This window comes from Mastacembelus armatus, chromosome 14 (assembly GCF_900324485.2).
Source record: "Mastacembelus armatus chromosome 14, fMasArm1.2, whole genome shotgun sequence".
In the NCBI taxonomy this organism is placed as follows: Eukaryota; Metazoa; Chordata; class Actinopteri; order Synbranchiformes; family Mastacembelidae; genus Mastacembelus; species Mastacembelus armatus.
The window spans coordinates 16,202,230-16,225,848 of record NC_046646.1 but is presented as its reverse complement, the minus strand read 5'-3'; the positions used below and the strand labels follow the sequence as shown (position 1 = coordinate 16,225,848).

The following is a 23,619-nucleotide window of genomic DNA, read 5'->3' as shown; positions in this document are numbered from 1 at the left end:
TATTTGATGGTAGGAACTGTCAATCACAAGTAAAACGTGAAAAAACATATTTTAATGTTCTCCGTAGCTTGCTCTTTATTGCATATTAATTAATTTTCGTTTAATTTACCTTGAAAGATGTTGTATTTGCGTACTCTCAATTTTTCATTTATGTTTGTGTAAAGGCGCACAGTAATATTTTACTATGTATTACGGTAACGTGAAGTAGGCGTGCTTTGTGTCGGAATGTACCATTTTGCACCGGGAGGGATTTTGTTGTGACAGCGGAGCAACATCCCGGCGGGAGGAGACGGTAAGGCGAAATTCACAGTCTTTCCACTGTATAATTCAAATGATATCATACAAGTGAAACCTTCGGTTACCAGATGAAGCTGTGAACCAAGTGTGCGCACTGGTTAATATGTTCTTCTTGGTTGAGCGGCCCAAATGTATGTTAGAAAATTACAGGTTATAATCCCGGACATACAGGCACGACCAACAAAATATCGTATGCTAGCGAATCACAGCTGTTCCTATGATTAATCCAGATCCTTTAGCTAGCTACCCGCTAGCGTTATATAGGTGAAGACAACGAGACGCTTTCGTTATATCATCATGTCTGGCGTTTTCTGAGGTTGGTTTCCCATCACACTGAACCTGCCATTAAAGATAGCTGGCTGGTAGACGTTAGCGTTAGCTTCGCTTGCTGCAGTTGTAATATCGTAAGTCGTGACTGTCCGTGTCGGGATGGACGATATTTCAGTCCCCGGTCTAACAAACGTTGTCATTGTATGATACTTTGTAGGATACTCTTGTGTCCACCTATCTGCAGTAGCAATGGTTGGGCCTTAGCTCTATCCGTATATATAACAGGCTTCTAATTTCCCCATGTAACGTTACGTCTTGTCGTCCATCCGCATCACGCACTTTGTTACCTGACGACATAAGACATAAAGTTACCTTTAATAAGTAGAGGATTCATTACAGTTATTATCTGCACTGTGCACCGTGGTAGCCATCAAATTACTGGCATGTCTCTGGCCTGATCTGCTCTCATGTTTGGTTTCCAGGTCATAATATAGGTTTTTCATCTTGGATCAACAATGGCCTTCAGCAAGGGATACCGCATCTACCACAAGCTGGACCCACCTCCCTACAGTGTTATAGTGGAAACAAGGACGAGGGAAGAATGCCTCATGTTTGAGTCGGGGGCTGTGGCTGTTCTGTGTAAGGCATCTTATTTGATTGTGAATTAATAAGCTATAACTTAATTATACACCTTAAAACTCTTGCTTTCAGATGAGGATGCTGTAAGCCAGATGCAGCTACAGGAGACAGAACAATGAGTCTCAAGTGATGGGTGTATTGTTATACTATGATTAAGTCACAAACTATATTTAATTATTATTTGCCTCACATTGTGTTTATTTTTCTTCTAGCTGCAGCAGAGAAGGAGGCCATTAAAAACACATATACCAAGATTGTTGATGCCTATGGAATTCTGGGTGTCCTCCGACTAAACCTGGGTAAGTTATAAAAACATCTTCTCTATTCACTGTTGCACATGCTTCCTGCATCTGGTCTAGGTTTTGTGTCTAGGTATGTTCATATGTAACTGTGTAGTGCTGTCACAGCTTTCTTTAAAGCTGCTTTCTCCTCAAATGCCTTGTTGCCACAACAAGGAAAAAGCCATGTGAAAGATTTAATCTTGCCTGCAAGGTGACTTCTTTGACAGGAATGACATCAAAGTTATTTAATCATCTTGTCCTTTCTTTAATTGTTTTATTTTTATTTTCTTTACACAGTATTTTATTTCTCCCAACCTGCTGCTTGCTTTTTTTTTTTTTTTTCTCCTCAGTATCACCATGCATAATTTCTCATACTCCTACTCGACATTACTCTTGCAGGTGACTCCATGCTCCACAGTCTGGTGGTTGTGACAGGATGCAGCTCTGTGGGGAAGGTGCAGGATTCTGAGGTTTTCAGAGTCACACAGACAGATTTTATATCGCTGAAGAATGACCCAGGAGATGAGGATCGTATCGCTGAGGTGCGAAAGGTCCTAAACTCAGGGCACTTCTACTTTGCCTGGTCTTCCACTGGCGTCAGCATGGACTTGAGTCTTAATGCACATCGCAGGATCCTAGAAGACACTACAGATAACCGCTTTTTTTGGTAAGAGCACAAACTGTTTACTGTTCAAGAGTTATACGTACAGACTAGTAGTCAAGGATTTGTTTTTTTTTTTTTTTCAATCTCTGTGTTTGGAGACATGAGTTGAATACATGTTCTGCACCCTGCACAGTCTTCCTCTTGTGGTGAACTGAGTGTGTGAAATGGGGGCTGTGTGGTTTGCAACTAAGGTGTGAAAATTAACTGAATTTGTTGGTTTTACTGTTGATTTTGTCTATGTGAATCAAAAGGAACCAATCGCTTCACCTGCACCTGAAACACTATGGAGTAAACTGTGATGACTGGCTGTTGAGGCTGATGTGTGGCAGTGTGGAGGTCAGGACCATCTATGCAGGGCACAAACAAGCCAAGGCCTGCATCTTCTCCCGGCTCAGCTCAGAGCGAGCTGGCACGCGATTCAATGTCCGGGGAACAAATGATGATGGGCAGGTGGCCAACTTTGTGGAGACTGAACAGGTGATTTAGATCTTTTGCAGTTTTATTGAGTCCCTCTTCTCAGAGTATCATGATAGCCAGTGATCCAAAATAAGTTTACAGTAGTCAAATCAGTTTCAGTGGGTTATTGATCGTTTGCAGTACTCTTTAAGTGCTAGTCAGATCAGAGCAAACAGGACGCAGGGCAGGAGGCAGTGGCACTTCTTACACACAAACCTTAGGTAGTGTAATGTTTACACAATGTATCAGATGTATTTGTTCAGAGAGCCACAGGGACTCAGATCATACAGTCTATTAACATGTTGGTTACCTATTTACTGACCTGATCCAGTCTTGTATTTATGCTCTGTTGCTGTAAAATGATATGATCTAACAATAATCATTATAGATGAGTAGTGTGGCAATAATAATGTATCGACACACTGATTTATTTGTCAAGCTTCAGTCTGAAGACTTTTACTTTGCAGCTTCTAACGTTCCTTTATTGAGTAAACTTCAGTCCAGTCTGTATTTGCATTGCTGAGTCAGCATATTGTCTGAAAACACACATATATTTGAATATACAAGATTACTGTGCAGCTCTTTCATTGGAAGAGTGACTCATTTGACATTTTCCCTTTTTCAAGTTCCCATTTGAGGGAATAAACAGGAAGCTACAGTTTGCCACAAAAACTGCAACTACTACAATTCCAAAACATTGTAATGCAGTATAACTATGCATACAGTATATTCCATAAATGACTGTAGAGGTCTTTAAGATCTCTATGGCAAAGTGAATAGAAATGTAATGATGTTTCAGAAGTGTAGTGTGGGTAATTGATGGATATTTGTGCTGGATTGTACTGTCATATATTCTGGTAATTTTAGATTAACCAAACTTTCTTCTTGTTTTGAAAAGGTGATTTTCCTGGATGACAAAGTCTCATCCTTCATACAAATCCGTGGGTCCATTCCTCTTTTCTGGGAACAGCCAGGAATCCAGGTAATGGAAACAAAATCACACAGCCAGCCTTAAATTCTGAATAGGTTTTCATATATTAAGCCACATCATATTTTAAATCATAAAACAGCCCTCATGTTTGTGTAGTCCTTTTATAAATACTACAGTTACAGATGAGGCTCATTCAGTCTGCACTGTGTAAGCATAAACACTGAACTCTGATGAAGGCTCTATTTATTGAACTCTTGGAAAAGAAGATAAAAACTATTTTAAATGTCATTTGTATCTGGAAAAAACAATGTAAGGGGAATGAAAGGTCTCCTTGTATTACAATACTAGATATCCTTATTCTAGTTTTAACACATTTTGTCCATATTGTGTTCAGAAAAAGTTAATTAGGGGTGTTTTGTTGCACCTGAATGAGAATCGGCATCGTAATGGACTGGATGAAAACCCCCATCTGGTATAACCCCTCCCCTTTTTTTTTTCTTTTTTGGCTTGTTTTGGTGCTGGCGCTTTCACACTGCAGATAAGGATTTCTCTGTGCAATGCCAAAGTCCAGGGGTGAAAAACAAGACAATCCCGTTATGGGTTTTTATCCAAGTCCCATACAGAGTATTTGAAATGACATTTTGAACATTTAAAGCACAAAGTGGAATCACCTATTTAATGCACAACACAAACAACATGTCTGGGATTCTCCTGCCCCTGTTCTTACATTGCACAGACTGGTGGATTAGATCGGATGTGGGAGAGGTTAACGATAGATATAGTGGTTGGTAAAGGGCATTTTTCTGTTTTCCTCAGCTCCCAGACTTCTTTGGTCAGGTGAGAGCCTGGTCTGAAAACACCCCCTATCCACTTCCTTTCACTTAGGGTACCAATAGTTCCTGGGCATCTGAATAGATGTTATTTGATAATATGGAAGAGTGAGCTGTTTATTCCTAGCAGAGCACTAAGGACCATATTAGTCACCTATTCAGTCCATAAGGTCTGTGGGTAGGTCAAAGCAGAGTGTAGTTGCCTTGGGGGTGTTTTCAGACGGAACTGTAGTCCCTCTGCTTTTAAAGTGCTGTTTTAGGTCTTAGACCCTACTACCAATTGTGGCTTGTAGGTTTATTTATGTTCCCCATACTCTCCAATTCATTCCCTGAGCAGGGTGGGTAGTTTTGTTTCTACACAGAAAAGGCATTATTGGTGTTTCCACAGTTAATAAATAAGAGAAATAATCAGGAATTAGTTTCTGAATATTTAGTGCAGTGCCATAAAACCCTATTAGGAAAAATACATCAGTGGAGTGGTAGTATTGCCCCCCTTTGTCAGTTAGTAGTTAAGAGTGAGCTGGGTTAAGAGTGGTTAAAGCTAAAGTCCTAGTTAATTCTTTTTAATGGATGTTAATTCTTGATAAGAACTAGATTTCAATATTTCCTTCTGAGTGACTGAAATGAAACAACTAATCAACCATTTACAGGTTAAAACATCTCATACCTTAGATGCATTAGAGGTTTTGTGATTTATAGTAGAAACTTATTGATGATTTGACCAGTTGATCTTCTGGTGTTATCTGTTGAGATATATGAGGTTTTGTTCCAAGGTTTACAGCAGTAACTAGAGTCCTTTCAGGAGCCATCTCAGGAAGTTATTAAATATGCATTGCATAGACCTGGACAGCAGCAGAGAGAAGGAGTGACAAAATGGCAGCAGTATGGGGCAAAATGTCTAGCTCTGCCAATCCCGGGTCTAGCCACAATAGGCGCATAAGGACATTCGAGCAGGTGAATGCAAAGCAGAGGAAAAGATTAGCAGATGGCACAAAAGAAAGTTGAAATTGGAGTTGTAAGGAAGGAAAAGTCCTACAAGGACACAATAAGAGTCAGTGTACACTCAAGATCTCACTTAGGTCTCCAGAGAACATGCAGTGGTAGAGATGAAAAGCTGAATGCACATATTTTACTGATTAAGCCAGGAGACTGGTATTGTTTTTTTCAGCACTCGGAGGTGTTATCGACAGGGGAAAAAATGGTTTAAAAAGAAGGGGATATAAATCAAAGTACAAAGCATTCACAGGCGTCCACAGGCACAGATTGGTAGGGAACAACAAGGAAACAAGTAGGGACTTGCTTTGTAGAGACTTCCAGGTAACAGCCACCAGGACAGTATCCTGCTCAGCCTGTCAAAAAATGTCATCATTTGTGGCCATGGCTGTGTATGCTTCTCTATATAGCTCTGGTGTTTTAGGTAATTCTCTCAGCAGTCGTTAACTCAAATGAGAGGGAATATTTAAGAGGTGGTCAGACCGAAGCTAAAATTTGTAAAGGTTATAATAAAAGTTCCAAAAAAAGGTTTTGGAGGGATGACAGGCAACAAAATTTCGCTGCTGCTCAGTGTCTTTGTCTCCCTATGCTCCCAGTGTTGCTGTCATCCTATGCCATACTTTTTTTTTAAGGTTTTATTTCTGCTGGTAAAAGTGTCTATCCCAAATCCATCAGGTCTTCTGGCCATCTGCATTGTGTGTGTGCTCAACTTTCCTTTTCTGATCTTTCCATAGAAGGACACTGTGACTTGTGCTATTTTGTTTTTTTTTTTCATTTCTCTGACATGCAGGTTGGCTCTCATCGTGTCAAACTCTCACGAGGATTTGAGGCAAATGCGCCTGCATTCGAAAGGTAATTGCAGTGTTCTGTGCAGGGTGTGTATGTGTGTAGTAGTTTTCAGCTGCTTTTCTGGCCTTCCACAGATTAGCACTCCTCTGAGGAGCAGAGGAGACAACATAATACTATGTCTTCTGCAGTCACTGCCTGAAATACAATAGAGATAGTCTCTTCACTCTCTTCTTCTTCTCTTGAAAGAAAGAAGTTAATTGAAGTCTGTACTCAGAGACAGGATTACTGATAGGAGCTGAGAGGACACATTAATAGCCCTTTATTAGATGTTAACCTTATTGCATTTAGATCTAGAGACTATATCACTTTCTTCTGATTATGTCTACTGAGTAGTTATACTATATACTTCCTAATTGTACTCTGAAAGTTTATAAAATAGCAATGCTAAGTATGGATTGGGTCGTTCATTACTCATCTTGTTAGTTGGCAGCAAATAGTGCAGAGCAGGTGGGCAGTGACAAATATGGACTTTCTAAAGTGGAACCATCCATATTTTATGGAAAACTACTCAGACATTTGTTTAGTTTCTTTTCAGAAAGCAGCCCAGTGTTTCCAAGGACGACAACATGCATGAGAGTTTAAACATAAAATTAGAAATTTGCATCTGCTCTTTTGTTTAAAGACACTTAAGCGGGATGGATTGTCGCTGGGGCCTGGACCTATAACTACTGTGCCACACCTTGATATTACTCCATCCTTATCAGCTTTCTGTAGTGCCTTGTCAATCTTGCAATAGTCATACTGCTCACCTAGTACAAGCCAATACCAAGCTGGAAAGCTATGTCTCTGGTTCTTTGATTGCCACACATTAGTGGGTGGAATCTGCAGGGCTGAGCTCAATATTTGTGTCAAGTTTTCCACTGCTTATTAGTATGTTGAACATGTTAAGACGTGTATACCAATAGTGTTTTGCACAAAATTAGTCATTTTATTCACACTAAGTAGTTGGCAGTACTGTTAAATATTTTAAGTTTGTTCAGATCAGGGATCATGAGTCATCTTGTGTAATAGCTGGCTAATTTTCTGCACTAACAACCAAGTACTTCTCTGTTGACATTTCCTCAATAGTGGAAGGCCAAGAGGAACATCTTTTTTATCAACATACAATAGCCTGTGGCATATTTGCATTTCTCTTTGACCGAATGGCTCTACTTTTCTGTCTGTATCTTTCATCATTTTATACCAATTTGATCAAATGGCTCTAGATTTTTCTTGTTGTGCTGGCTTTGCACTATTCCTTTCTTTGTCACTCCAAGAGCCTACAGCTTTATAAAAACATACATACCTTGAAGATGTTCTTTGTGACTTCACCCTGTCTGTGCCATTTTGCCATAAGCAGTTGTTAAGACATCTTGTGTGTATTCATCAAGCTTAAACAAAGCAGGATCTGTGATGTGATTATAGACCTATGCAGTATTGTGCTTATTAGATGAGTGTGCATGTGTTTTGCAGGCACTTCACTGCGCTGCGGAGGTTGTATGGTAAACAGGTGATCATCAACCTGCTTGGGAGTAAGGAAGGGGAACACATGCTCAGCAAAGCATTTCAGGTGAGAGGACCATATCTTTGTACCTTAACACAAGCATGTTAGTCATTATCTGATGCTTCTAATAAGAAAACTCTTTCCAAAACCAGCTGGTGTTCGTCTAACAAATGCTTCCTCTGTTCTCTGTGTTAACCCAACACACTGTCGACAGCAAAGAATTCTTTTAACAGAATGTTTCACTATCCTATTACGTTTTCTATCCGAGAAGTTAGTGCCAAAAAGCTGTCTTTTTGTACTCAATCCATGAATTTGGTTACCCAACACTTTTGTCATGTTACATTTTCTTCTGTGGTGTTAAAGCTGTCACAAAATCTTAGAAGAAACTTGCTGTTGAGGTTTAAAGCCACATTTCATTGAACAATAAAAAATACATTATCCTGGTTAGTCTCAGTTCAAAATGTTGGTTTTTAGATGAGGAACACAAAAAAATTTAAATGTCTTTTTGCATTCAATTGAATTTCTGGAAATTAGACCTCTTCCTCTCCATCTCACCCTCAGAGTCACTTGAAGGCATCAGAGCATGCAACAGCAGTCAAAATGGTGAACTTCGACTACCATCAAAATGTAAAGGGAGGCAAAGCAGATAAACTTCACAGTGTTCTCAAACCCCAGCTCACCAAATTCACAGATGAGTGTGGTATTTTCTACTACACAGGTGAAACGGGTATTGTGAGGTGAGAAATAAATAAAGACACCTATAAAGAAGAATTAAATATCATATTTGCAATGCTTCTTATATTTTAACCTGTCTCTTAAGGACTCAGGGTGGGACCATCAGGACCAACTGCCTGGACTGTCTGGATAGAACTAATAGTGTGCAGGCCTTTTTTGCCCTTGAGGTAAGAGTCTAATAGTGTGCAGTATAGCCTTGTTTTGTCATAACATACAGCATTTGCATTTGTTCTCTCAAAGTCTGTTGTCTTTAGTGATGATAGCTAACATCATCGCTCCTCACCATCCCAGATGCTGCCAAAGCAACTGGAGGTAATGGGTCTGACAGAGAAACCCCAGCTGGTGGCCAGGTTCCAGGAGGTTTTCAGGACCATGTGGTCTGTCAACGGAGACTCTATCAGTAAGATCTATGCAGGCACCGGAGCCCTGGATGGCAAGGCCAAGGTACAAAACATGTTGTACTAAAGACACACAAGTATTCAATGTTTTCAGTTTAACCACTGAGGCAAGTTGTAATACACAGCAGGTTGTTAGAACTGTGTCTGATATAGGATTTTGGTAAAGTGTTAAAAATGTCTGTATCTGAATGCTGTTTTAAAGGTTACATATGAAAAATGGTGTAGCTTTGCCTGCTGTCTGAATTGTTGCTACCATCTGAGCACATTAACCAGCACATGAAAGCACTGGACTGGACTAAACTCAGCAGACTTCACTGTTGAATATGTTGTATATTTAATTACATGTTTTATATTTGTTTTGCTCCCATGAACAAAATGAAGTTATCGTTTGATCTTAAAACAGTACAGTTAACATGCAGCTCTGGAACTGGATCTCTCTAAACACATGTAACTGATAAAGACTGAGAGGTTACGAGAGGATGCCACTCAAAACTCGCCACATACTGTCACCTAACCGATGACTAGTTTATTTCAGATGAAACATACTCAAAGCAGTTTAATACATAAAGTCATCACCCAGAAATGGTACAAAAACCAAATCCCTGTACTGTAACAGGACTGAGGACATAAATTGTTAATATTGACTTTGATACTAAAGGGAGAATAGCATTTTAAAAATGATAATAGATAGTTGTGCACTGACTCTCATGTGCTATCTTTTTCTGCTGTCCTCTGGACCTCTCTACCTGTATGGTAAGTTAATAAGTCAGTTTATATTTTTGAGCTCTTGGTCTGTTTTGGGTGATTTTGGTGGATCTGTGTTAAATGTTGCCTTTGCGTGTTGAGGGATCATTTTCTTACTATAGTATCATTTCTGATTGTTTCCTATATTGTCTGGCAGCATCTACTGTCTTGCTTGGATGAACCTGGAGGAATCAAACCAAGCTGTCATCATATTTATCACCATGTTGCACATCAATCAGTGAAATTTTGAAGTCACGCCTTCTCTAGCAGTTTGATTCTTCCTGGTCAAAAAAATTATTGAGTGGATGTCTCTGAAGCGTTCCTTATTTTCTCCTCTTCCATGGTTAGAGTGGGAAGTAGAAGCTTTTTTGATGTAAGGTGGGTAGTGGTGTATGTAATGGGATTAATTTCTAAATTTTTTTTTTTTTTTGTATGTGTCTTTTTTTGATAGGCGGGGAAGCTCAAAGATGGAGCCCGTTCTGTGACAAGGACCATCCAGAACAACTTCTTTGACAGTTCTAAGCAAGAAGCTATAGACATCCTGAGGCTGGGATCCACACTCAACAGTGATTTGGCAGACAAAGCTCGAGCCTTGCTCACCACATCCAGTCTTTATGGTAATTATTTACAAAAGGGGTAATTATTTTGTTTGAGTAAAATCTCTTTTTTAATTTTGTTATTGTAGCTTTAGTATCCTTTGCTTTCTGCTTCATCGTGGTGGGGATTTGATAAAATATTTTGAATTTTGACCCATATCTGTTGTAGCCCTTTAGGGTTAGGAAACTACAGAAACTACATACACAAAATAGAAGAGTTATTTGCACTGCATCAAGTGGGAAGTGTAATCTTCATGTGTCAGCTCTCTGTTACATTTAGATTAATGCTGACCAACTGCTCTGCTGGCATTATCTGTTAAAGCATTGGTTAACCCACCCTTCTCTTCCTTCTCTCCTCCCTGCTCTTGCACAAAATCTTAGTCACTGAACCCGTCTTACAATCAGGTATAGTAACCGACAGACTGCCCCCAGTGGATGGATCTTTTCATCTTCTGCCACGTAGTTGTCCTTTCATTTGTGTTTGCTACTCATTATTGTTCACTGAGTTGTTATCCAAATGTTGGTAGTGGTTTAATACTAAGTGGTTTAATATTAAGAATTATCAGGCTGCTCTGATGGTGATTATAAAGAAAAAAAGATGCTGATTTTTGCAGTGAAATTGATCATTCCTTTAAGTGAAAATTTAGAGATTGAGAGGAACCATTACCAAGGTTGTTTGGATGTTACCTGTATTGCAGCTGCATACTTTCTCCCATGGATGTTCTCCCATTATTTTTGTTGATTTGATTAGTTTTTTACCATTTGTGTTGTTCCCCTGTATCCTACCATTAACACTTGAATATTTACTTATTTTACACCCTTAATATATTCTCTCCTCTATAGCCTCCCCGAGAGTATTACTGGGAATGTGTCAGAACCACCATAAATACACGAGGCCCAAACAGATCCGGGTGTGTGTTGGCACCTGGAATGTTAATGGGGGTAAACAGTTTAGGAGTATTGCTTTCCGCAACCAGACACTCAACGACTGGCTTCTGGATGCTCCAAAGAAGGCAGGGCATCCTGAGTTCCAGGGTATGTTGGTATTTGCTTACTGCATTTACTGGTTGTTATCTTGGAAAATAATCTTGTATAAGGCTGTTTTTATTTACCAGGTTAATACCACTTTCATGCCTGAAATCCATTTAGTTTAACAAAGGTTGTGTTTTTATACTTTGACCTTGGTCTTTATGTTGAAATTTTGCCTTATTTACAATAAGTTAGTAAGAATGTTGTACTTATCAACACAGTATAGCGTCTGTATTGTAGAGACTGTTTTTAGTGAAGCCTTATAATTAATATATATATATTTAATAAATCAGTATACCTCTACCAAGATATTTGATCAGACATTTGTTATTTGTGTTGATCATTGTGTAATTGTTCTGTTTAAAGACAGCAAAACCAACCCCATTGATATCTTTGCCATCGGTTTTGAGGAAATGGTTGAACTAAATGCTGGCAACATTGTCAGTGCCAGGTATGTGTGAGAACTTAGTCTGAGGTGTCTGACCTTTCTGACCTCCCACCAAAAGCACCAAATCTCAATTTGCGCTTGAGAATACAGTTCTAAAAAACAACTAGTAGATTTCGTTACATATTAAAATTTGATCAAATAAAATAAGTTAATACTCACTGTTTTCTTGTATTTGTATTTTCTGTTTCTGCACTATAACACATCTTTCTGTTGTTGCCTCAGCACTACCAACCAGAAACTGTGGGCAGCTGAGCTCCAAAAAAACATTTCGCGGGACCATAAGTATGTGCTTCTTGCTTCTGAGCAGCTGGTGGGGGTGTGTCTGTTTGTTTTCATCCGTCCACAGCATGCACCCTTCATCAGGTATAAGCTGTACACATTCTTATTAGAAACTTAATTTTACTGTAAACAGGTATAGCAACAGATCTAATCTTCTAGTTCAATATGTTTTTCAGGGATGTAGCTGTAGATACTGTAAAAACTGGAATGGGCGGGGCCACAGGCAACAAAGGAGGTGTGGCCATCCGCCTGTTGTTCCACACCACCAGTATCTGCTTTGTCTGCTCCCACTTTGCTGCTGGCCAATCACAGGTTAAGGAGAGGAACGATGACTACAGTGAGATCACACGCAGACTCAGCTTCCCCATGGTAATAAGATGGATTTTAACAAGTTCAATTTCCACATTTTTGCCTAATTTGCATACATGCATAACCACATCTGTCTCATCTCCCAGGGTCGTCTGCTCTACTCACATGATTATGTGTTCTGGTGTGGAGACTTTAACTATCGTATCAACCTGCCCAACGAGGAAGTAAAGGACCTGATCAAACAGCAGAACTGGGATGCCTTAACAGCTGGGGACCAGTTGGTGGACCAGAAGAATGCTAATTTGGTATGACCTGCAGCACACATGAACATTTACAGAACCAGTTTGAGGTTTCACTTCATTTAATCAGAAAACTGTGTACCATGATTTAAAATCATACGCAGCATTTCAGTGAAAATGCTGTGTTGTTTTATAGTGCTTACAAATAAAGGTTTGGTGTTTTATGTCTCAAGAAGCACAACAGCAATACACAAACCTAAAGTGATATATATATATATATATATATATATATATATATATATATATATATATATATATATATATATATATATATATATATTTAATTTTTACTACAGATCTTCCGAGGCTTTATTGAGGGAAAGTTAGATTTTGCTCCCACCTATAAGTACGACCTCTTCTCGGATGATTATGACACCAGTGAGAAGTGCCGCACACCAGCCTGGACTGACCGCATACTGTGGAAGAGGAGAAAATGGAACTTTGACAAAACAGGTGAGACGTTGAGCCACCGTGAAGATAGATTTTAGGCTTATATAGGCAGGGGCACCTGCCTTTGATTTTAAAAATAATCAAAATTACAGTAACTGAAACACAAAGTACTTTATCTATTTATGTCCTTTTGTACATTTATACATTTTTGCTTTGTAGCTGAGGAGATGAATGTAGTAGGGGCAGCTTCTACATCTGGGGCCAATGAGGATGATCCAGACTACTCTTGGACTCCTGGCACTTTGAAGTACTATGGCAGGGCTGAGCTTAAGACATCAGACCACAGGTAACTAACAGTAAGAATCAAGTGAATGAATGATGGTACACCACATGCTCCATTTTTTAATCTCACATTTGTGCTTTTGATAAATTCTATGTTTTGTTCCAAACATTCTCAAGAAAAACACTTCCCCATGCTCCGTTTTGTGTATCTTAGTAATAACACTCTGTCATTAAGTTCTTCTTTCCACTCACTTTTCTTGTCTACCTTTAAGGCCTGTGGTCGCAGTAATAGATGTGGACATCCTGGAGGTTGACCCCAAGGCTCGGCACCAAGTTTACAAAGATGTGATTGCCATGCAGGGGCCTCCAGATGGCACCATACTGGTGTCACTCTGCACTTCTGGCCCCGACGACTATTTTGACGATCAACTTATAGACGAGCTGCTGGACAAGTTTTCTAATTTTGGAGAAGTCATCCTCATCAGGTGAGTCTGACATCCAAACACAGATAAACATGTATCACCTTTAGATGTTTCGACTGCATTGACAGTGATCTTGTTTATCCAGGTTTGTCGAAGAGAAGATGTGGGTTACCTTCCTAGAAGGTTACTCTGCTCTTGCTGCTCTTTCTCTCAGTGCTTCCACTGTAAGTCAACAATAATTATCTTAATTACTTCTGGGCTTTAAAATGTTCCCACAAGTCTTAACATTAATAATATGAAATCAATCTCCTTTATACTAAGACATCTGTCTCCAGCCCAGACAGAAGCTACTTCATTCTAAAATGTTTGTGTCCTTTACATAGTAATTGCTCCTTCTGTCTGGTCTGTGTTTTTTGGGTGCGTTGTAGGTCCTTGGCAAGGTGATTGACATCCGTCTGAAGAGTCCAGGTTGGATCAAGAGTCTGGAGGAGGAGATGAGCGTCGAGCGGATCTGTGGAAGCATTCCTACCTCGGCCAGCTCCACCCTGCTTGCTGAGGATATTGACATGGGTGATGACGATTATGATATGGAAGGTGAGGCATGACAGCTATGCAATCTCAATCACTGTCCTTAAAAAAAAAAAAAAAAAAAAAGGACTGTGAATGCCTATATGTTTTTTTTTTTTTGTTGGCACCACTAAAATATTGAAAGAGATTAATACATTAAAGAAGAATACTTCCTGCCCCCTTCTGTCATATACTAGGTGATGTGGATGAGGAGGTGGAGGATATCCTTCCCCAGCACCTGCAGCCTGGAGCTGGCTCTGGCCCTGGATCCTCCCCTCTGCCCTCCCCTCGCAGCAGTCCCTGTCCCTCTCCCACCCAGGGAGAACCTCCAGCCCCCAGCAGGCCTGGTCAGGCTCAACAACCATCCCGACCATCACAAGGTGAATAAACTGTGTGCGGCAGGCCGATGTAAGTACAGTGCATTCATGTACTCGGTCTCTGTCTGCTTCAGTATAGACTGTGCTCTGTCTGTAATGCGCGGAAGCAGATGTAAGTCCATCATCACTGAGTGATCACTGAATTTTCTGTTAATGTAATGTGATAATTTAATCAGTGTTTGGTGTTAGAAGGTTTGTGGTGTGCCTTACTTTTGAAAATGTGTTTCTGTTTTATTGGACAGCATTAAAAATGTGTGCAATCCTAGCTATACACTTGTACATTGGAATGGAATAGCACAGTGCTGAAAAATGTTTTTCTGTTGGAATTTCAATAACAGCTTTTTTTTAAGACAGATTTGTTGAAATGATCTAAAAATATTATTCCGTACTGGTTGAAAGTACACGTTCTCACATTAGGTACTCACATATTCTGGTTCATCAGTTGAAAGGCTGCTTCACATGTATAAATCTGCACGTTTCACTTTCTTTCCATTTGAGGACCTCCTGTTGATTTCCAACCTGGTGCCCCAACACCTCAAGGCCTGGAGCCCAAACGCCCACCCCCCCCTCGTCCCATGGCCCCACCAGCCAGACCAGCACCACCTCAACGCCCACCCCCACCTTCAGGTAAAGTATCTTTATGTCGTTTCTACACAAAAACCACAGAAACATAGTGCGCTATGTTAGTTAGGGCAAATAAATATATATTACTTGGAAATTAATCATACATTTTTTTTAGTCTAGAGATACTTCAGTCAGGTGTTAACGTTTTCCCCTTTATCCCACTGCTTCACCTCATTCCTGAAGGAGGCATGAGCCCTCTGCCAATTAGAAGGGAATCTGGAGGTAAAATGATTGCTGTCGAACTGTGTGTTCATCTGCTTACATTGCTGAAACCCTTAAAGCGGTGGCTGCTATTTTCCATCTGATGCTGCACCCAGTGTATTGCATTAGTGCTGATTCAGTAAATTGTAAATATTATAGTTTATACAGTGTGAAACTTTATATCACACATATAAAACTGCTATATATCATAACTCATTACTGATGGCAGTAATGTCCCATTGTGATTTAAAATGAAAAGAGACAGTTTGTGCCACATCATAATTTTAGACTTTGTATTAGGTGAAAGGGGATTTCCGATGAGTGTAAATAACTGATGTATATGAGCAGACTGTTTTCCCTGTATTCAGAGCTGAAAAGACTATATGAGGTATGATTAAATGCTCTTTCAGTTTAGGTTTAGCTTTTCAACCAGGGATTTTGCCTAAACTATTTGCTGAAATTTATCTCATGATAAAATTTTAAGTGGAAACAGGCCATGCAGTAGCTGTTTCATGCTCTTAGATTTAGTATTTATTCATGACGTTCTGGAGTTGAAAGGTGGTGAATGGAGATGTAGTATATGTTCAAAAATGCAGTGCACGTTCAGCCCCGAAAATATGTGATTTTGGTTGATCGAGAAAATGCGACTGCAACTGAAATCTTTTATTTTGTGTTATGTTGTGTTCTGTGTTGTGCCTCATTTTGAAAATACTGTTTCCCCTGTTTGACTTGAAGACTGTGGTGAATGTCCCAGCCCACTGCTCAGTAGGAGAGGCAGTGAAGGTAACTGGACAGATAGGATGTCATTCCTGTAGTTTTACTCCCTGTCATCAGTGTTATTAATGCTTTCTCTGACATTGGTGCAATTCTGCATCAGTGCAGGCCATCTTAGTCCTGTGTTGGTGAGAGACGTGTTTGGTAGTCTGTTGTTAAGAGCCTTTTAGCATATTTAGAGGCAGATTAAGTTGGGAATGCAAAAACGAAAAATGACATTCATTCTTCCTCCTTATTTAATAGTCAGTGGTTGTTCTAAGGATAATAGGTCTGTACAAATTAGTGTTGATTGCATTTTCCCTAATGAGTCTTTATTTTTTTAGATTGTAAACACTGAGAACGACAATAAATACCACAACATGTGTGGTATTTACCAGGTATTCATCAAAACAAAACTGCTAACCATGTAAACACATTATAACCAGGAGTAATGAGTTCTACATTTTGCAGATAACAAATCTCACCCAAATTGTTTCACATACTGAGGAACAGAATACTTCACTCTGTCATTATGGACTAAGAAAGTGTTGACTTTAGTGATTATGGTCTTTTCGTACATGTGAATTAAAGAGTAATCAGACTTAAAGGTCAGTTCACTACAGTAATTACTGATTAGTGGTGAGCTAATCAGGCAGGCAGGTATTCGGATTCTCAGCCCCTCAGGTTTCACAGCTTTGCTGCATTATTACCACCACACACATTATTCATAGAGCTTTTTTGTGAAGTGTGTCATTCTCATTCCTGTGAGAAGTATTCCACTTTGTGTATAACAGTAATGTGGTTTGGTTTCCTTTGTGCTGCAAAGGACCAAAAAGTCCCGCTCTTCCTCGACCAGATGCTGCTGCAGGTGAGTGCCACAAAGCACGACTTAGCCTCACTAAGCCTCAGTGTACCAGTGAAGACAAAGTATTATACAGTTTCAGTATGTAGGTTTGTATTTGTCCCTCTGAACGCTCCATCTTTGTGTGGAGGTTTCTTGTACTGTAATGTGAGGGGGATTATCCCTCTCTGTCTGTGATAATCCTGTGTTATGTGTTTATGGCTTGACACAAAATAAACCTGTCCCAGAGTGGAGAATAGGGTTTGATTGAGTAGCCTATCGGTGACTTGGCCTGTCTTCACCTGACCCATTTCTATGGAGTGTGTGTGGCTAGATGAATCCCTCACTACACTCAGCAGGCTTGACTTACGTTTGGTGACTGTACGGCGAGGTGTAACACAGAAGCGGACATCTAAGTGGCGTGGGAAGATGTTCACAGGCTCTGAGTTGTTGAGCAAGAGAATAGTGAAAGGAGAGGTGTGTGGTTAGCGGTTGGCTCACAGAACAAGGCCTGCCTCTCATCCAGACCTCCTGCAGCTAAGGAATGGCTGAGTCATTATTAATAATGAAGTCAGCTATAGGGTATTTGGTCTGTCTTGGGTAGGGGTTAGTTTGCAGTGTAATTTAGTGCTGTGCTAGTTTGAAAGTGATATTTTTTTTTTTTTTTTTTTTTTTTTTTTTATTAGCTTGAACCTCCCATCTTCTTAAATGTTCCTGCTATTCCTTACATGTCTCCCCAGGGGCTGCATAATAAATACAGAGTAATACAAATGTTTTCGTCTAATGTTGCTGTTTTGTCTTTATTCCAGGTCGAGGCCAGGCAGCAGTGGGAGCTCCTGTGCCTGGAGGTGCTTCCAGGCCGGTGAGATTACAAGTCTGATTATTCAGTATTAAAATGCTGTTCTTTCATTGAGTTGGATCCTATTTGTTCACATCTCTCTATTTTTGTATCATTTTCTTCTAGAATATCCCTCCTCGAGCTGGGGTGATCAGTATGCCCCCTCAGTCTCGTCCACCACCTCTCTCTCACCCTGGAGCACCCAGACCTAACGCAGAGGTGCATCCTGGGGCCCCTCGACCGATCCCAGACACTCACCCCGGAGCCCCACGTCCTGTGCCCACTGCCCAGGCTAAACCGGCTGACCTGCCTCTGGGTAAGACGGGACAATATTCCAGGGGGCAGTACTCCACATGATCAACACTAGAATGTTATTGTAATACAGTGGCAATAAGCTTTAACACGGTGCTATTGCCTCTCTCAGGTCCTCCACCTGCAGTTCCCTTAGGGCCATCTGCAGTGAGACCCCAGGTTCCATCACCCATGCAACCACCCATGCAGCCCCAACCTGCTGCCCTTCCGGCTCAGCCCCAACTCCCACCACCCATGCAGCCCACCCTTCCAGCTCCTCTCCAACCTCAGCAAGCTGCAGCCCCTAAGACAGGGCTTCCTGCTGCTGCTGCCACTGCCGCCCCTCCTGCTGGGCCTCCACAGGGTCTAGCCTCTCCTAAACCCCCTCCTCGTTCCCGCTCCTCTCATGCTCTGCCGCCCGATGCTGCAAAATCTGAGACAGCTCCAGCTGCACAGGTCAGTGCCAACTTACCTTTCATTCAGTTATTCAAGCAACTGAACAGAGAAAGTGAAGTTTTTTTAATGACTGTGCTGATTTTTTTTTTTTTCTGCTGGTATGTGCTACAGGTTCTTGGTCAAATTCAAATTCTAAGCATTTTAAGCTAATTTATTACAAGTGTAGGTGGACTGCAGCAATAGGAAGAGATCTTTCTGCACTGTTGTCTCACATCAGAAGAGCTTAGTTATCTGTATCATTCTTCTGATGTCTCTCTGATACATTTGTCTCTCTCTCACAAGCTGGAGAAGCCCTCAGGGTGACAGGTACTTAATATTAAACCACCTCTTTGTCTCATCCTTCATAGCACAGTCTTCTGTTCTGATGTTATTACCTCTCACACATTACACCTAGTAACCACCCTCTCCTCCTCTTTCCTTTTTCACTTTTACACCTTTTTCACTTTTTTGCAAAGTTATTTTAACCCAGATGTTTTTACTCTACGTCAAGGTTGTGCATCATTTTGTTTTGTTTTAGTTCCAAAAAATTGAGCATTATGTGTCTTTTTTGTTTGTTTTGTTTTGTCAGTCAACAGATCAAATCATGAATGATGGTAAAAAAAAAAAAACAAGCATAAAATCATGCTGACTGTGGTTGACCATGTATTTTTTTTCACTAGTCCTTTCATATCTGCTCACTGTGCAGCTGGCCTTCAAGTGAGCACATATGCAATGATTTCATTATTTGATTTGACATTTTGTTTCATGTGTATTATTTAATTTCTATATATGTTAGAGAGAGTAATTGGTATGTGGACTGTGATACAAAATTCTTTTCAGTGGTACTCAGTGTAATAAACTAAAGACAATACATGTTTTATGTTGGCCATATTAAAGGTACCCTGTGGAGTTTTGGCTGCAGGTGCTGGACCATGTGGGTCACTTGATAGACATTCCTGCTGAGTGCAGAGGGAGGTGATGCAAATGTGTAGGGCATACAAGGCTGACGCATCTAACACTTGGGTAAACTAGTGCACACCTCTAACAAGGTGTATGTCAAATCTCCCTTTGTGATTTAAAAAAAAAAACTAAACTTAGATTATTGCCATTTAAGGGAAGCTACGTTTTCCTTATTTTCCTATGATTGACTCATTAATGAATTCAGCAATGTGTCATCCAAGAGTGGAGGATGACTGCTCTCTAATGTAAACATGGATATACACAATGCAGGCTTCAGTCAGAAATCAGCTTGGTAAATGCTGTTCCACAGTGTATCTTTTTCAGCGTGAAAACAAAAAAAAATCATATGCCCTATTACTTAAACACTAGTACAATCTGTGGCTCTTGTTTAGACAAGATTTGTTGTGAAAGCTGAATGGCATTTTCTTTTTGTTTCTCCTTAGACAAATGGACTGAATGGGATCGAAAGAGAAGCACAATGGAAACCTGACCCCTTCAACACTCTTACATTGGACTTCTTGTCCGCTTCCTCATCCTCCTGGCAAACCACCCAGTCCCTGACCCGAGGCTCCTCTCTGCATACTGCCCCCTCTGTTCCTCCATCTACATTTTACTCTAGCACTCTCCCTTCCTCCTTGTCCCTCCAGTCCACCACACTGTCAGAACTGCAAACACTCGATTCGTCCTCCTCTTCCTCACTCTCCACTCCATCACCATTTGCCTCATCCCTACTCCCACCTCCTCCAGTCCCATCTCGCAGTCGCTCGCAGGAGACACTGCGTGCCTCTCCTGGCCCCTTCCTGACTGACCCACTTCCCGCTCGACCCAGCAGCACCAATCCATTCACAGGCCCACTTATGCAGCAGCATCAGCAGCGACGACCGCTCACCCCAGACTTCAGCGTCCAGCATCCAGCCACAACACAGAGGACCATGTCTGCTCTTACCCAACCGCTTATGCCCACCCCTGCTCTACCAGCAGCCTCTGCATCTGTACCCACCTTCCAGCTCCAAATGACCATGCCCCTTTTTGGACCATCATCCACTCTCAATCCTACACCTGCTCCTCTGCCACCCCTCACATCTGACCAATGTCCTTCTCCTGCCTTGCCTCTAGCACCTCCCTCTTCCATTCCACCAGCTTTTGCACCTCGCCACCAGCCACCTCCCCCAGGAGGTAAACCAGCCCAGCAGTGGGTCACTTTTGATGATGATTTGGATTTCCCACCTCTGACGAAAACACCACAGACCCCTATCTTCCCTTCCAGTTCCTTAGAGTCCCAAACTCAGACTCAGCCTTCCCGCTCTGTGTTTGACTTGGAGCCAGACTGGTTATCCCCAACCCCTTCTGCAATCCCAATCCTCCCGCCTGTCATACCGACTAGAACTGCAACCAGTAACCCAAAACTCCCAGGGGAACCCAGTGACCACTGCTTCTTCCCCAGGGAGTCGACAGAAAGATAGGATCACCCTTAATATGTAAAGGGCATATGTATAGTTCTGTGATAAATGTGTATATGTGTGTGTATGTACAAAAGACATTATTTAAGAAGTATAGGCAAATACCCTTCTGAGTCACAGGAAATTATTTATATCTCGAGCAGTAACATGAGAAACATATGAGCTTAAATGTGTGTTCTAAATTTGCTCACTCCCTGATATTAACATTTATTTTAATATGAATCATTCTGTTTATTTTTATTTGTGGCAGTAAGTGTGCCTGTGTCTACAGTATATAGTTATACAAAATATGTCTATACGCACAAATCGTGTGTGTCACCAGTGCAATATCAAGACATGTCTGTGCAGCTGTGCAGCACACTGCATTCGCCTTCAAAGTCTGGTCTAAGTCGGCATCATCTTCATGTTGCTAACACACTGTGGTTCATGTCACTTATTTTGACTGATCTGTACATCACAGCGGGATTCTCAGACTGCATGGTCTATTCATTTCTGTTTTGTCAGGAGAAGGATATGTAGTGTAGATTTTGCATTTGCCCAAAATTTGCTGCTAACAGGAGTTAGATCACTGCAAAGAAATAGTCTTTCTGTTCTGCGTGTGTCATAGTGGTTCAGATGTAAATGTCATATTGTGCTTGTTTTTATCATGAATGTACTGGGTTTTGTCATTGCCTCCTTGCTGACACCACAGTGTGAGCAACAGTACGAATCGGTGTCATAGTTTGGCTGTAACAGTTCAGTGCTGCAGGACTAATGCTCTGCAATATCATGTCATCTCTCTGCAATATCATGTCATCCATCCGTTCTCTATCTATTGGCTGTTAGACTTAGCTGAATATATTTTGTAGCTCTATATCAGCACATATACATAATGGATATGTATAAATGTATTTTTTCTCTATGGAAACTATTCGCTAAATGTGTGTGTATGTGTGTTTGTGATGACTGTATCAGTGGTTTGCACAATGTAACTGATATGCACTGAAATGTTGTGTGCGCTCTCTTGGTTATACTCTTATTGATGGTGGAGTGGTAAAAATGAGAGCCTGTGGATTGAACAGATAAGAGGGTATTTTGACATCTAGTGTTTTAATTCTTGTTGATCTATCCAAAGCATCAAACCATATACCATTGTAAATTCAGAGAATGTGGTGCGTGCATGTGGATACTTCTGTTACTCTTAAGTACGAAGATGATGTTATTCAGGTCAGTGGATGTGGCAGCAACCACATGCCATGTACAGTAATAAGAGGACTTTTTTTTTTTCTTGAGTTTTGTTTATTGTAAAAGTCATGTTTTTAATTTCTAAGATTCACTCTAAGTATTGTATTGTTGATACTGTGGTGAGAAGTAATTTGTTTTGTTTGAAGTGTGTATCATCTGATGTGTTTGACTGTGTTTGTGTTTGGGTACGTGTGTATGTACAGAGTTAACCTTGGAATACTGCAGCGATTCCCCTTAGAAAGTACTCCTTAAAGTACAGGCAATCTATGTGCTTAAAGGTTCAGTACTTACAGCCACTGTATTCACTCACACATGGGTGTAGCTGTGTGTTTCTGCTCTTCAGCCTTTTAGGGGCATAACTGTATGCAGAAAAAGTTAAAAATTTAAGACAAAGAACGTTGTACCCAAAGCCCTACCATCTGAGTCTGAATTCCCCTGTAGAAATACTCTTGGAAAATTATTCACCACCTTGACTAAAAATACACTCAATTACACTGTATACTTGGCCCCAGATGCAACAGCTAGCATGTCTAGTTGACTGTTGTGTCCTTCCTATGCGCTGTGTAGCCAAGCCATAACCATTTCTCCCAGTTAAGAGTAATTAACATTATTGACCTTCACTGATATTTTTCTTTTTTTTTTTTTTTTTTAGCCATTAAGATGTGTATGGTGTTGTCAGAGGTGATTGTCAATAATCATTCCTGTTACCTACTTCCCTCTTTCACTGCTGTTGAAGTTTAGGGATCAGCATCACTGTTGAGAGTGATGAGAAGCAATAGACTTGCAAAAGGATTAGGGAGAGTACAATCCCCCCGAACACATGGTAGCATCTGTAGTCCAATCAGATTTTGAAGATCCGTGGAAGATAAAGCATATGATTCAAGAAAGAACCAGCTAAATAATGCTTTTGCGCTGTTTAAACATGTAAAATATTTAAAAAGTAATGTTCATCCACTGCACTGAAAGCAGTAGCTGTCAGTGTAAGCAGGTATAAGAGGTTGCCTATGCTTACATGTCTGTCATCTCTAAAATGCATTTATTGTGTTCAAATGTGTGCAGTAGATACTGTATCTGCATTAACAGTAGGTGACTAGCCAGCGCTTTGTGTCATGTCATGTTCAAGATGAGATTTTATAGGAAACAAATTTATCCTTTTGTGAGGTTGTTGTCCCTTTTTATGGCTATTATCCATAGTAGATAAGATTATGTGTTATTGAACATATTCTGTATGTAATAAAGAGAAAACATAAGCAGCAAATCATGTTAATATCCAATGATCCATATTTTAAGTGCACAGTCGATTGCACATTTAAGTATGATGCAGTTTATGTTGTATGTATGTATGTATGCAAAAATAAATGTACGTTGACCCAAGTTTTTTGTCAGCAAAACTCATTTGTATATTTTACATGCACTTTTGTTTA

At 40.4% G+C, this 23,619-nt stretch overlaps 1 protein-coding gene across 7 annotated transcripts; it reads left to right on the top strand.

Moving 5' to 3' along the window:
• The first annotated feature begins 245 nt into the window (after positions 1 to 245).
• Positions 246 to 23,570, top strand: synj1 (synaptojanin 1). Of its 7 annotated transcripts, none has more exons than XM_026327721.1 (30): positions 246 to 292; positions 1,050 to 1,206; positions 1,419 to 1,505; positions 1,887 to 2,154; positions 2,403 to 2,628; positions 3,506 to 3,589; positions 3,933 to 4,010; positions 6,152 to 6,213; positions 7,663 to 7,759; positions 8,255 to 8,430; positions 8,514 to 8,595; positions 8,720 to 8,872; positions 10,031 to 10,187; positions 10,548 to 10,571; positions 11,010 to 11,201; positions 11,562 to 11,646; positions 11,866 to 12,006; positions 12,099 to 12,291; positions 12,378 to 12,536; positions 12,827 to 12,983; positions 13,140 to 13,266; positions 13,475 to 13,687; positions 13,770 to 13,848; positions 14,053 to 14,218; positions 14,389 to 14,571; positions 15,067 to 15,195; positions 17,797 to 17,849; positions 17,952 to 18,141; positions 18,250 to 18,572; positions 19,955 to 23,570. In XM_026327721.1, exons 2-30 carry the CDS (start codon positions 1,083 to 1,085, stop codon positions 20,972 to 20,974), a joined length of 5,028 nt encoding a protein of 1,675 aa, XP_026183506.1. In that variant the 5' UTR covers positions 246 to 292; positions 1,050 to 1,082; the 3' UTR covers positions 20,975 to 23,570. The 7 variants fall into 7 exon arrangements, with proteins under 7 accessions (XP_026183506.1, XP_026183504.1, XP_026183509.1 ...); XM_026327719.1 differs by having other exon boundaries at positions 10,022 to 10,187; XM_026327720.1 differs by lacking the exon at positions 246 to 292 and adding an exon at positions 466 to 613 and having other exon boundaries at positions 10,022 to 10,187.
• Positions 23,571 to 23,619: the final 49 nt, after the last annotated feature.

Bases quoted from the DNA above. Each gene is read 5' to 3' on its own strand.
- synj1 (XM_026327719.1), top strand. From the start codon at position 1,083: ATGGCCTTCAGCAAGGGATACCGCATCTACCACAAGCTGGACCCACCT. The intron at 1,207-1,418 runs GTAAGGCATCTT...TTTTTCTTCTAG, and splicing joins GGGGGCTGTGGCTGTTCTGT to CTGCAGCAGAGAAGGAGGCC. The intron at 7,760-8,254 runs GTGAGAGGACCA...TCTCACCCTCAG, and splicing joins TGCTCAGCAAAGCATTTCAG to AGTCACTTGAAGGCATCAGA.